Source organism: Sabethes cyaneus, chromosome 3, assembly GCF_943734655.1.
Source record: "Sabethes cyaneus chromosome 3, idSabCyanKW18_F2, whole genome shotgun sequence".
Lineage (NCBI taxonomy): Eukaryota > Metazoa > Arthropoda > Insecta > Diptera > Culicidae > Sabethes > Sabethes cyaneus.
The window spans coordinates 209,747,456-209,762,174 of NC_071355.1; the positions used below are offsets into that span (position 1 = coordinate 209,747,456).

At 40.4% G+C, this 14,719-nt stretch overlaps 3 protein-coding genes across 4 annotated transcripts in view; 1 reads left to right on the forward strand and 2 right to left on the reverse strand.

Moving 5' to 3' along the window:
- The window catches only part of LOC128744338 (solute carrier family 66 member 2), a 58,593-nt gene extending 50,857 nt beyond the window's left edge, over window positions 1-7,736 (reverse strand). The window contains exon 1 of the mRNA XM_053841246.1: window positions 6,487-7,736. Coding sequence (XP_053697221.1) covers window positions 6,487-6,689 — 203 coding nt within the window. The 5' untranslated portion in view covers window positions 6,690-7,736. The remainder of the gene's footprint in view (window positions 1-6,486) is intronic.
- Window positions 7,737-11,062: 3,326 nt separating this feature from the next.
- On the forward strand, window positions 11,063-13,186 carry LOC128743396 (mitochondrial import inner membrane translocase subunit Tim21). Of its 2 annotated transcripts, none has more exons than XM_053839960.1 (3): window positions 11,063-11,127; window positions 12,325-12,882; window positions 12,947-13,186. In XM_053839960.1, exons 2-3 carry the CDS (start codon window positions 12,334-12,336, stop codon window positions 13,091-13,093), a joined length of 696 nt encoding a protein of 231 aa, XP_053695935.1. In that variant the 5' UTR covers window positions 11,063-11,127; window positions 12,325-12,333; the 3' UTR covers window positions 13,094-13,186. The 2 variants fall into 2 exon arrangements, with proteins under 2 accessions (XP_053695935.1, XP_053695936.1); XM_053839961.1 differs by lacking the exon at window positions 11,063-11,127 and adding an exon at window positions 11,194-11,295.
- Window positions 13,187-13,471: 285 nt separating this feature from the next.
- Window positions 13,472-14,613, reverse strand: LOC128740662 (transmembrane protein 231). Its single transcript, XM_053836224.1, has 3 exons — window positions 14,293-14,613; window positions 14,072-14,203; window positions 13,472-14,005 (listed from the first exon to the last, which is right to left on the reverse strand). Exons 1-3 carry the CDS (start codon window positions 14,611-14,613, stop codon window positions 13,472-13,474), a joined length of 987 nt encoding a protein of 328 aa, XP_053692199.1.
- Window positions 14,614-14,719: the final 106 nt, after the last annotated feature.

Genomic DNA, 14,719 nt, shown 5'->3' on the forward strand with positions numbered 1-14,719 from the left:
CTTTTAGTTTCGCTGCAATTTCATTTTAAACGTACGGGTTTGGGTGTTGAATTAGTATCTGAAAACTGCACGAACCCATGCATCACGTATAATACACTAGATCATCGCGTGCAACGGACACAGTTAGTTGCATATGGAAAACAATAATGAAACTGACTTCTCGGGTCTCTCTGAGACGTTTCTGAAAACGGTCGCAGTATTAAAATGTATTCTCCGAAAGGACTCGCGGACATTCACCTTTGTTATGGCTTCGCTAGTTAGGGTAAAGAACTAGTTTTAAGCAGTCTAAGCGGGTCACTGATTGTTTTACCTTATTACAAGCGATGGGTTGACTAAGTGGGGGATATCAGCATACCAATCTTCTTGCTATCTTTAGTTCTTCAAGCTGTTACCATTGGAAGACACTATTGTTGAGCTAAACTTTTGATTTTTCGCTTTAAAAGTTGGAGTGGCGGAACTAATTTTGAACAGACCGAACCCATTTTCACCCGCAAGGTGCTTTTTTAAGCAATCCTGAAATCTGAATTTTTTTACGTCCCTTAAAAAATCCCTCGAACTTTTCCTCCTATTCAGTAAGTTCGCGTTGCTATCCGCGACCTACTAATCGGCATCTGATGCGTAATCGGCATAGCGTATCGGTATAGATGCGTAAAATGCCATCTGTCTAAATTGTTTATCGGGGCATACACTCACCGCACCGTTCGGCAAACGGTATTCGTCGTCTCTTTTATTCTCTGGTGTTCTTATGGGAAACTGCAAGTTTGACGTCTCACTCGCTGTTCATAAGGATGGTGGGAGAACAAAAGAGGTAAACATATAGCAGTACGAACGATACGCCTCAGAACAGTGTTGTCGAAGCAAATAACATTGAAACACATCGTTGCTTTATTAAATCACTGAGAAAATCTTCGAAAATTATTGAAAAAGCTGTCTTTTGTGTTGTTTTTAATAAAGAAACATTAATTATGAACATACATTTCACTTGAAAGTATTGAACCACGTTTTCACCATAGGAGGTTAATTTCAAACTTAAAATTCTTATTTCCAGAACCGAAACAGTGTCTTGGCAACACGATAGTTCATCAGTTGTGCTGCAGCTGCTGCTAGTGGTGAACACGTTCCGTCAATTCAGAATTTGTTTTCAGTTTTGTTAGAAAATAATAAAACTTTTGGCTAGTGAGTAGTGACAAAGCCTTAGATAATAGAAAAAAAGAGGGTGAATAATATGGTATGTGACAATTGAGTGCTTGACTTTCAGAGTGGTTGTAATCAGTGCTGAAAATTTGATGAATTCGTTAGTAGCGAGGTGGCGATTGCTGAAGAGCAGCTGAAAAATGTACGTTTTTGGACAACAATTTTTAATTCATCATATTTCTTGTCGGAAACCCAGTAAATTGTGTTTGTGTGAATCAAATGTATGGTTAAGTGATTTGTGAAGATGATCCTATCAAAAGATTTTGAAAATATGAATAAAAAAGTGCATTTTCGGATCATTTATGTTCAACTGATTAAAATAGGTAACACTGCTTAACTCGTTCCTTACCCTATGTACAGCTCAGCAGGAGTATAGTTGTAGATTTTCGGATTGTCGGCTACCTAATGCAAGGAAGTGAATACAAATCCAGAAGTGTTCGTTTCGTTACACAATAATTTTAACTCGGGACCGTCTAGGACAACGCACCGTTACTTCCGAGAAGGAGCGTTGTTTTCAGTGAAGCCTTGAGGGGAGCATCATTAGCAAGTGGCGTCAATGATTGTCCATAAGATTTTGCGGATCGTGGAAAATGATATCAAGACAAGCACAAGGCAAATTGTGGCATGGTTCCGTATCACCCTGGAGGTGTGGAACGTGCTGAATCGGGTTAAAATGCATCCTTTCCACGCGACAGGTTAAAGAGCTGCCGGCGAATAAACCTAAGCGGCTTGAGTAGGGCAAGCAAAAGTGGAGGCGATTGGCGAACCATCAATTTATGAAAAACATTGTTGTTGCTGTTGTTGTTTTTCAAACGTGTCAGGCTGTGTTCGTCGCACGTGGTAATCTAGTGAGCTATGCGTGATGTTTGCATTCTTGCAGTTTTCAGATACTAATTCAACACTTAACACTATACGTTTAAATTTAAATGGCAACAAAACTAGAAGAGATGGCGCTTTACGTTAAAGAACGAATTGGAAAACGGTGGTGGTTTTGGAAAAAAGTAACAGAATTTAGCTATCCAGCATAGTTAGCTCTAGTACTAATCCAGCATAGTTAGCTCTAGTACTAATCCAGCATAGTTAGCTCTAGTACTAATTTGAGGTAAACGGAACCGAAAACTAGAAATGTCTAATAACTCTGTAATGATTGAGATTTGACCATATGCGTAGAAGGATTTTTTGTCAGATGTGATCCTCTATCACCCTTTGAAATAGCTGCATTAAGCTACCTAACACACTGTATAAGCGCCATGTCTGCAACCAAAACCAGGCCCCCGATAAGGTGCCATATTTTCATGGTAAGAATCGCTCACATTAAGCAAAGACTCAAACCAATTATACCAGATAGCATTCAAGATAAGCAAAAGTAACGTCGTTGCATCTCATTGAGTTACATAGCGTTAGTGTTATATAGCGAGCCACCGAGACGTAAGACGACGCGCGTTGGTTACAGCTGGTTTAATATATTTGAGCCTTGTCTAAGGCCCCTGACAGGACGTCATATTTTCGTGATAAGAATCGCACCTTGCTTCGTACACGCCTTGCACAAAGCTGAAATTAATAAATGTGTCACTTAAACTACAGCTGTTGCGAGTTGCGAACATACCTCACGAACACTCCCTTATCCGAGGCAGAATTTGCTATGGGTCCGTATAAGTAGTTGGTTTTATGAATAAAAACATTCCTGACAGAATGATGAACAGATTGCAGTCAAGACTTGCATCTAGCGTTAGAAGTACAGGCAGGTTGAGTAACTAGTATAGGAGTGCAACAATTTGCTCAAAGAAAACTGAAAAGTGGTGGATCATCGTTTCTTTACCAGACGCGCTTGTGTATCATCACAGGTTAGGGGCAGCGCACAACAGCGACTGATCAGGAACCGAATAATCGGCACGGAATCAAGGCAAACGAACTACCATTTTTCGGGGACTCGGTTTTGGAAAGTCAGAACTTGAACACTTGAACTGGTATGTGCGAGAATACCGACCAAAGATCGATGTTGTAGATCTGTAAAAAGTGCTACCGGAGACTGAGAGTTCTGGGTAACAGATCCTGTTACGGGAATGACATTCAAGTATCCAATCTACTACAGGGACGGCGATAAAATAGGTCGTGGCATCTATAAAGCAGAGCGAGGCGTCGGTTTCGAATTACATTATGAAACGTTTCATAAGATAGAGTCCCATTAATGACCGAACGACACACCCTAGGACGTGAAGACTCGAGTTCTATGAGCTGAGCTTAATTTATTACACCGTAACCAGAGGAATGGCCCCTGTAATACTTGCTTTACACATCGAAACATTTGGAAGCATACCTAGGAATAACGGAGAGCCCTTGGCCAAGATTGATCAGCATCCGGTTGATGGTAGGTACTTTTCAGGTGGTATAAACGTGCAGGCCTACCAGAAACCCAACGTCGGCTCAGACGACTATCTCGCTGTATGAAAGGTATGCTTCCAGTTGTTCTCACAGTATTAAAATCGAAATCAACGAGGAAGATACGGACGAATATCCGAGGGTTAACGAAAAATTGCCTGCTGCTGCTCGGATAGAAGGACAAGTTCTGGAGAACTTGTAAGCATATGAAGATATGATCTGGAATACAGCGCGAGCAGCTTCTTCCAGTAAAGGATTCGACGCAAAGTGACAGCGAGTGACAGGCAAGAAGAACTGAGCCAAAACTCAGCTGTTGGTTACGGCTGTGACGCGCCAGGGCAGGAAGAGATATCGTTAAGCTAAAAGGGTCTTTATCGTTATAAGAAAAGCCTGCAATGGGACCGTTCGTGTGGAGATGGAGAGCTGCTTCAACAGGCACAGGTTTGATCGTAAAGGTAGATGATCGAAAGTGCTGAGTCCTCCGAACACGCTACGACCCTAAGAACTTAAGGCAAGACAGCTGAGCAGCGGGAGCTTTCTTATGCTTAAAATTAGGAGGTTAACCCACGAGAAGCTCAACTAAAACAATTATTGGAATCAGGAACCAGATCGTGCTGTTGAGTGATGACCAAGAAGAAGTCATCGACAGACACAGAAACAATTAATGATGATGGACGAACTATGGATTTATCAAACTTGAACCAGGTACAAAAAGCGATTATCAAAATAATTATAAATTATTTACAAGTGTCTTACTATGCATAAAACAATCCATAACTTGCCACACTGAAGAGGGCCGTAGCCGAAATACAATTTAAGTAGCAACACAAACAGATGGACATTGCTCCAAACTTTCTAGTTTATCAGAAAAACGCCGTTGGAAAGGGCGACATCTCCACCGAACCGAAGACCTCATACCCACTATTGCAAAAAGGGGCTATCAACTCAAATGCCGCAATTTTAGGGGCATAATTTTCGACAATTTTGCATATTAAATTCAGTGTGATCCTTTCAGATAACCTTTGCTGTCGAATACCTACCAATACGGAGTTTAAATTGCAAAATTTTCAGTTTGCCACAGACGCTCGATAAATTACGGGAGTTCAACTTGCAGACTAGCTGTCTGTCCATAGCTTTCAAGGCGACGTAATGTTCAATTAAGCGAAATGAATAGTTGTGGATTACGCATAATGGGTTTCCAACAAATATGATTACGTTAAAGTGACCATATTTTTTTTGGATAAAAGTGAGCCATTTGCAGTGGTTTATTTGTCAAATTGTCTGCAATTGGTAACGGACATGGTACATTGTTTAAACTTCTATGAAAAACAACAAGTGTAATTTCAAGATAACTTATAACGTTGCAGAAAAATGCAAAGCAGGAAAATTAAACGCAAGAATGAGTAAAGAAACTAGTTTTACAAGACATACGAACCCTTCTATTGTCGATCGGTTGAAGATTTGTGGGTTTTTAATAAGTAGTAAACGCGTCAACCAGCAGAAAGAATGAAATGCATTCAAAATAAAAGAAATGTAATGATTCTGTATTACTTTCAACAGTGGAATATGATAATTAAAACAACAATTTATGATCAAATTCAAGCCCCGGGAAATGTAATGTTGCTTCATTATTTTATTTGTTATATGAACAAATATAGTCATTGACGGGATTTTTACATCAAATTTGTGAATCATTGGTGCTTTATTTTTTCTAGATTTGCTTTACCAAGATTATACATCACTTGAGGAACATTAACCAGCGATCGAAGTTTTCAAGAATTGGAGTAGTCGTAGCGACTATATTTCTTTATTTGAGTTTTACGTACAGTCAGTCCACAATCATGGGTCACACACCATTGTGGGTCATTTTAGCTCTAGCTGCTGATTAGCGTTTAAATATCAGGTAATGATTGATAAAATTATTAGAGCTACTTATGAGTAACAATTTTATCAATCACTTCGTATAATATTCATGCATTAATCAGCAGACAAAGCTAAAATGACCCATAATTGTGTGTGACCCATGATTGTAGACTGACTGTACGTGTTAATTGCTGATATCGTGCAAAGTTGTGCGTCAATGTTTGTATATGGTGAAAAAAGTTAGCCTGGCTCATCGATATTCTGCTTCGTCCCTTTGAACAATAAGTTTAAATGCAACAAAAATTTAAATAAAAATTAAATAACCAAGATAACCAAATTTGGACTGTGTAACAAGCATATAGGAAAAAATGTATAGAGAAAGATCTGTGTCATGCTGTTGATATATTGAGTATGGCAAAAGTTGCATATTCTCATCATGACTAGGATTCTTTAAGAGCAATTGAAGCATGTTGAGGGAATTTGCACCAAGCAAGGTTGGCGTGAGAAACCGTGGATCACCGGTAAAATATTTATTTATCCACTGCTGGTTTTACTTCACGCAAACCATACTCACTTCAAGTCTCAACTCAATAACTATTTCAAGTGGAAATGATTTACGATTGGTTTTCCATGAAATAATTTTTTATCGATTTAACTCAAGTTAAACACCAAAGATTTTATTGAGGTAAATTAAAATCAATATATGATGCGCGTAAAATATGATTTTATAATTATTTTCAACTACTACAAATTAATCTTAGGAGTTTTTAGAAACGTAAAAGAAATTTAGTAGAAAATCCAGAAAATTTGAACTACAATAGTTGGTAAAGTTCATCGCCACGCCATCGATTCACGCTTGCGGAATTTCTAATCCTCAGGCTATTTGTCGGTCGTGCTGATAACAATGTTATCGGCCAATTATCATCACTCGCCTCTCTTTCCCGTTTCCATTGCCACACGCTGCAAACAATTAAGTATGTTTGCGTACGTCGATTGTTCGGAAACTTTCTTTAACTTTTAACTTTTTTTTTTCTAATTAATTACACTTACCAAAATAGAATCCGCAAACTGTTGGCAATGAGCAGTGCCAGGCACACGTGCAACGAAAAGCCCTCGGCATCCTGGGTCTGCTTGATTTGCTTGTACTGCGGAATATATGGCAGCACTCCGCCGACGACCATGAACGAGGCCGACACGTAACCCACGACGTGGCCAACGGTCAGCCCTAATTCGTCGTTGATGATCCAATCCATGGCTGGCACTGGATCTTGATATTTATGGTATACTGTACTACGCTAATAACGACCGATGCCTCGCTCTATCCCATCTGACTGAGATGATAACGATGCGGATGACAACTGTGACTATTCTACTAGTAAGTAAGCTTATGATTCGGTGCTATCTCACAGCTGGCTGCTAACCTCGACAAGACCAAACGAGGAAACACAGTCGGAAGCAACTTTATACGCTCTGCCTTGGATGAGGAGGTGCGACATTGGGATTGCACGCAGCATCCGTCTTTTATAGTAGTCTCCACTAGTAGAGTAGCAACACATGCACTCAATTTGGAATTGTACAGCTCTTTGTGATCTCCGGGCGATCAGTCTGAACAAAAACAGCAGGCAACAGGCTTAACTCAAAAACAAGATAAGGAATAAATTACACCAATAAAAGCAAATTGTAGACGACGGCACACAAACACGAGCTGGAGCGTCTTCTTCGCCTCATCTAGGCCCGTATTTTCAAAACTCGAACAACACTTGGATTGGTGTAAATCTTGCACAAATCCTCATTTACACACGGTCTTCACTCGGTAAACTTTTTTTTCGACTCGCACTCAGTTCACGTCACAAACCTCCGCTAGTCTGGCATAATCGCCGACACTCCTCTACACTTTAATTTCACGATTTCCACAAAGAAAAACTTGCCTCGCCAGTGAACAGATTCTCAAAATTCGAATACCATTTTTACTTCTGCACTGTACGCCAATCAAAACAAAGAGAAAAATAGTGCAATCTCACTGTGAATCGATCCTGCATCAGCACAAAACCAATTTCCCTGCATCGCCGACGCTGACTGGTCGATCCATCGATGGTGTCTGATGCAAGCTTCGGGTGGAAAATTCGTCTGCCCCCAAAACAACAATCACTACCATCACAAAATTATAGCTATTTTGACTGAGGAAGCCATCATATTTGTCTTCTCTGTTATGATTTTGTGCAAAAAAAATTTCCCCGATTCTAGACCGGACACTTTTCTTCCTATAGTCTGGTTCCTGCTGGTGCTCTTGCACTACTACTGCACACACATCACGGAGCTTGCTTTCTTACTCGACTGTCAGTTGCCGCACCAAGACTTTGACCGTTTGCTGTAGAATCGCTTCCGTGAGCCACTCGGCGATACTCTCCGGTTCCGCCTGCTCTCTGCTCTCATCATTATTGAATTGTTTTGTGTACATCGTCTTTGACTGCGGGCGCAGCTGTGCGGCTCGGCGGCTACGAGTACGATACGACGCGACATGTTGATCTTCTCTCTTGGGCAGCCGTCGTTGGTTGCTGTCGGCGTGTCAGCATTCTACTCCGGCAAGATTTTTCTAACGTTGTGCTATTTTGACAGCCTAGTTTGTGGTACTAGACGGAATTATGCTAATCTAACTGAACTAGTTTGTTTGTGGGTATGTGGGGTAAGTTCAGTTGAGATTTGATCAAAGAATGTTTTCTAAGCCAACATCCAAGCAGTTATGTAAATGAAGCAGCATCACACCGCTATTTGTTGGCTGATATGCTGCCATATGGGTATTCTTTCCAAATGGTGGCGGGACGAGAGCCATAAATACGATAGCCATACGGACGGTTGCCATACGAACGAATGCCATATAGACGAATGCCATAACGTATGTTTGCCATAATGGACGAGAGCCATACAGACGGATGCCATAATGGATGGGAGCCATAATGTTCGTTTGCCATAATCTATACATTCAACGTTTCCTAGATGATTCAGGGCGAGCCGGCCGCAGGCAACGGTGAGTGTTCGCCGGTGACCACCCGTCGGAAGCGCCGGCCACTGCGTGGGGGGCAGCCCCCCTGCAGAAATCACATCCACGATCGTAAGGAACGTGACGTTCGAGCCACAAAAGTTGGGTTTGATGAAACTAACTCCAACTAACTCCGCTTCAGGTTTGCCCAGAAATTCTCGATGGGACGCAGCTGGGGGACGTTAGGCGGGTTCGCCGCCTATATTCAGCCGCTCCATCTCCTGCAACTATCGCTTCGAGTAGTGGGTCGACGCCAGATCCGGCCAGAACACCACGTCTTCGCCCTTACGGTAGTTCACGGCCAGTCCGGATCGAAAAGAAAGCGGCTTTGTCATCCCCAACTCGCTGATTGTCAGCTACAGCAGCACCTTCTTGGGGAACTTGGCGTGTGAAATGAACTTCACCTCGGAGCTCACTTCCTTCGAAGAGGAAGTAAAATACAAAGTGACCTGCCAGTCGTTGCCATCCAGGGTGAGGTAAGTCTCGTCGTTCATCACCACCGCCACATCGCGATTCGTCGGGAAAACTATCGTGACCATCTAATTCAGCCGCTGCCGCTGCGTCATTGCCTGCAGCTCTGAGACCAGTGGACGGGACTGCCGCTTCCTGACATGTATGTCCATGTTCGCCAGGAACTTTTTCACTGTTTGGCCGGTTGCTAGCAGGATTGCTGGTGGGAACTGTTTTCGTTGCACTGTCGTCCGGCATCCTTATAAAGTGTCCGTGCTACCGTAGCCTTCCGACTGTCGTTAGATGTACAATGAGAATTTCTCCAAGCAGCGCCTGTAGCTCGTGAAAAAATAAGCATAATACGAAAATAAAAATTATTGTTACAGTAGGATACAAAATACAGTTGAAACAATAAAATTTATTGTTAGAAAAGATAACCAAACCATCAAACTTATTGTAGTTCACCATAACCATACCAACCATAAAAAAATTTTCATTTACAGTAAAAGTTATCTTCCTTTTATGGTAATTTTTTTATTGCGATAAAACGAAATATAAATAAAAAAGACAGTAAATTTGTGATGAAACATGGCCAAATCTATTGCTTGAAACAAGAAACAAAAATATGAATATAATTTGAAATTCAGACTCTTTTACAATAAGTTTGCCATAAGTTTCAATGTCTACAATAAAACTGTCGTGGACCCAGTGTTTCTACTACAAAATTTAATGTAAATTTTTTTACGGGTTGTGCACCTCCGCCATTGTACGTTTCAGTTTGTACTGCCTACCTGTACTCCAAGTGATCTGCGAAGTCTAGGAGTTCGTCACCATTGGTGAAAATCGTGCCGCTCGTCTCGATACTAGCTCGTCGTATCACCCCCTCAAAAACGATGTTGAACAGCATGCAGAATAAGCCGTCACCTTGTCTCAGCCCTCGCAATGTCTCGAAGGGATTCGAGAGTGTCTCTGGAATGCGCATGAAACATATCACTCGTTTTAATGTAGCTCTCATCCGTCGCGTCAACTTGTCTGGAAAACCGTGTTCGTGCATTATCGGCCATAGCTGGTTTCGATCAACTGTATCGTATGGTGCTTTTAAGTCAATAAAGTTGTGATGCATGGTAACATGGTGCATTCTGTAAAATCTGTCAAGTCGATTACCCTTTTGGTAGACTACTCTTTATCCCATTATCCAGCAGCATCTCCTCCTCTTAAATCTTAGCAACAATCCAGTGTAGTGCTCTGCTGGTAGATGGTCCTTACCGGTGGCTTTGTCAATCTTCAGCAATCCGTTTTCTCGTTTAAAGATTTCGAGAACGGCTGCTGGGATATTACTATCTTTCATGGACATGCCGCGGTTAACTTCTCTATCCTTCTTCTGACACTTTTTACTGCTCAAAATCGTGGTCAACTGGTTTCTTGCGCGTCGATTTTTGGCCTTAGGTTCGTGCAACCCTTATTCCCGAGCAGCAGCGAAGAGCAAAATAATATCAAAATGTGTTATTCGAAATCGAATAACTCATATCAAAATTTGGTCTTGGTTTGGCTGACATAGTTGGTAAAATAACAAAAAATAATATCAAAATTTTACTCCTTTAAGGCCAAAAGAATAACTACTTGTGTTATTTGAATAACAAAGCAATAATATGACTGTATTCAGAGTTTAGAATAACATATTTTAGTATTATTAAGGTATTGAATAGCAAATGCAGTAGTATATGAGATATTAAAAAATCATTTTATAAAATATTTATAATCTAAAATCTCTTTAATCAATAAAAAAATTGTATGAAATATATCGAATGTCATTTCTAAGGCCAAAATAAGATATGATAACAAAATCAGTTATTAAACTCATCTTACAACCACTGTTTTAAAAATCTACTCTATAACAAAATGTGTTATCAATGTATCTCCATATCTATTCAATAACAAAATATACCATTGTAACACAGTTTGATATTGTTTTTATATTATTTTGCTCTTCGCTCCTGCTCGGGTTGTAACAGGTTCCATACAAGTAGCATATTGCTTGCAAACTTGAAAGCAACAAATGGAAATCAGCACCTTGTAGACTAGATTTTATCGTACTAGATTGCGTCAAAATATGACAATCGTTGATACCGGTCTCTCCAAAACAAAAAAAAAAAATATTTTGTACTCCAATTTTCTTTGCTTAGAGTTTTAATATAAAATATAATGTGAGTCTGATGCAAACATTTTCATTTTCTGATTCGTGCTGTCCTGATTACATAGATGATTGAATAACCATTCAAGTTTAAGATTGTAGAATTTATTGTGGAGACATTATTCGCAAGTTGTGCTTGAGTTTTATTTATTTGATTTTTTATATTAGTTTTTTCTAACAGGTAGTTTGAATATTAAAAGAATTAAACATAAAACGTAATTGTTTTCATCCAAGTTGTAATCTATTGATGTTATAGTCAATATTAGTTTTAATTTAGTTTAGAAGATACTTTGATGAAGATATATTTGAGGAATATATATAATAGAAGTTACAACTAGCTCATTTGTCAGCGCCTGACTAAACATGTAAAAGTAAACTGACTAGTAGGTAGTCCCGGATTTTGCGGGGCAGCCCAGGATTTCAATAACTTGTCCTGGTTGACCAAGTATCTCGCATTGATTGATTTTATTATCATACCAATTGAACGTTGAAACGCTCAAAGAAAGGCTACAGATAAGACAGTATTTCACGGAAAATTACGAAGAGTTTTTAACGAAGATTTGTTGAAATTAGTGCTTTCAGCTCCAAATTACATGTAATTTTGAATTTTGTTTCCTATAAAGAAATTTGTCATGAACAACAAGACCGATCATCCTTTTTTCCGCATCCATCTAGAAATAATTTGGTCACTTTACGTAAAGACGCCTAGTTGGCCTCGAGGTATGATGCTGGCCTAATAAGCCAGTCGTCGCAAGTTAGAATCTCGGCTTGGAGAGGCTGTTGGAGTCAATAGGATCGTAGCAACTGGCCCTGGCAATTGTCCTGTACTCCATCAGCTGGCTGCGAAGTCTGTCGTACAAAAACAGAAGGTCAACTTTCGATAACGGAATGTAGGACCTAGGCTTTGTTTTTTACGTAAATACGTAAAGTGACCAGATTATTGCTAGATTAATGCACCAAATGGATGGCAAATGCTGGTGCTGTAGTTTCTCAAGCTTATTCAAAAGCAATTTAATGTTGTATTTTTTAGCAAAATATATTTGTTTTAACAGCTCTTCGTCTCAGCAGAGACCTTGGAAATCCTATTCAGAAAAATTAAATCCCGAACAGTTATGAACTATTCAAGAAAAGTCGTAATGAATTTTTTTTTCGAAAAGAGGTTATTGGACCTTTCTGACTTAATACATCTGTTCTAATTTAAAATTTGCAGATTTTCAGAATGTCCCTGCTGGCCCTTCGTCCTTTACTGGTTCGCAGCCGGTTCCACAGTATGCCCTTGTTGCGCGTCGTCACCGTTTCTTCGGGGGTGGTGCCAAAGCAGTCACGTTTCTATGCTGCCCAACCAAAGCGCTCATCTGCCGAGGCCACTTCCCTAACGGCCGGCTCTGGCCGGACCGATGTTTCAACGGATGTGAAACCGCTGGGCGAACGGGTGAAGGAAAACACCAAAACGGCAAGCTATATGGGCGTGATTCTGCTTGGCGTTGGCGTAACAGGGATACTGTTTTTCGCCATTTTTCGCGAGTTGTTTTCATCTAATAGTTCGAATAGTATTTATGCGGATGCACTGGACCGGGTGAAAGATGAAGCTCGGGTGAAAGACGCTCTTGGGGCTCCCATCAAAGGTTATGGAGAGGAAAACAGCCGAGGACGGCGGAGGCATGTAGCTCACACGACCTACCTCCGGGAGGGTGTTCAGTATTTGCGGATGCAGTTCTACATTCAGGGCATTAGAAATAAGGCGACAGTGCATTTGGAAAAGCGAATGGTTAGCAGACACTGATGAATTTAGAAAGCATATTCTTATGACTATTATTTACTCTAAATTTTAGAATGAGAAAGGAGATTACGAATACCGATATTTATTCGTGCAGCTTGATTACTATCCACACACCACAATCATCCTAGAGGATAACAGACTGCAACAGGATGGTACAAAACTGGGCGGAAGCTTCCAACCAATCAGCGAATTAAAATGATTCTAGTACACTGCCAGGGAGTGTGATAATTTGTAAATAGTAAACGTAAATTTTTTTAGTTATGTGTCTGTCACTCGTGTGAATGAAATTTACTCTGGCATAAGAATTAAAAAGTGTTAAAAACTACCTATTACACCGTTTTCATTTTCAGTATAAACAAAAGCAGGGATTGCCTGTGTTTTCTCATTGGAAACGTTGAACGCTTTATGGCCGTGACATCAAAATGATATCACGATAGATTCCAACAAAGCAATTGCTACATTTTGTCAAGTAAGACAAAACATGTACATGTATTCTACGTATTTCAACTGATCGAACGCAAATTATTTTATAAATTGTTATCAATTTGTTATTGTTGGACACAATATTATTGCTTGATTACTCGTTCTTAACTTTCCACGGCACTATTTCCATTGCACGAATGACAAATTTTTCAAACAGCCAGTCTTTTGCCCGATCTGCGATCCACAAGAACACAACTAGAACTGAAAAGTATTGAATCCAAAATTGAAGAAGCTTTTGCCATATGGAAGCCCGATATAGAAGCGCCGTATGACGGCTATCTTCTCCTCCAACCAGCAAATCCAACTGGATTGTCACTACATCGGATCCATCCCGCTCCCAGTCGGTTCGCAGTGGTTCAAAGTACAGAAACGCAGCATTGGATGCTTCAATTCGAGATTGAATCGTTTCCGGTAGAAATTCTTCCAGCCGAGTGAAATTTTCATTGGCGAAGTAGTTGTGATTGAAATGCGTTTTGATGTTTCGCATCGGGAACGGACACTGCAGGGAAGCCGATTGACTTGATTTCAGTTGTCCTCGATGGGTGATTGTTCCGGACTTGAAAGACTGCTTCTGGGGAGTCTTTTTGTCTAGGCAAATAAACGCCGGTACTCGAAAGTCGCAGTTACTCTGAAATATTTATGGAAGTGAAAGAAAGTTCATCAAAATGAAATTCAAATGAGTAGGTATATTCACCTTCAATTCAGCATCCAAGAAAAAGTAAAACGAATAAAATACCAATCCTAATGACTCATCCGGCAAGTTGAGGCTCACCGACACGCGCAGGCTGTCAAGTTTTCCATTCGCGGTGCTATCATGGGTTACCACCTATGAATCGACCAAGCACGTGTCCGGTAAACGCATGAATCATTTTTTTTTTACTTTGAACTCATCCTTCGCCAATGAATGGCGCTTACCTTTAGCGTGGTACATTCCTGCCGTTCGGTGGCTAGCGTGTTGTATGCATCGAACGAACTGCATGTGATGATTTCATTGCCAACCTCCGGTTGGTCGACTTCCGCTAGAAATAAATAGCGATAGGTAAACCTTACCGTCGGCTGTTCGTACACTAAGCGATAACTTTCCCAGAGGCCTCCGGGGTTAGCTATCAGTATGACGTAACACGGAAGAACCAGCGCAAGTAGAACTAATGCTGTGATTATCAGTGTGGAAAGAGAACAAATGTTACTACGGTACAGGATGTAAACCGATTTTCGATGAAGATTGAATAGTTTCATATTTTCTGCTGAAAATAATGCACTGCAATAACAAACTAGTTTGTTTGTTGAGTTCGTTGTGTAACCATAACAACTGATTCCAACGAAGAGAGCGTGAAAGGATTTC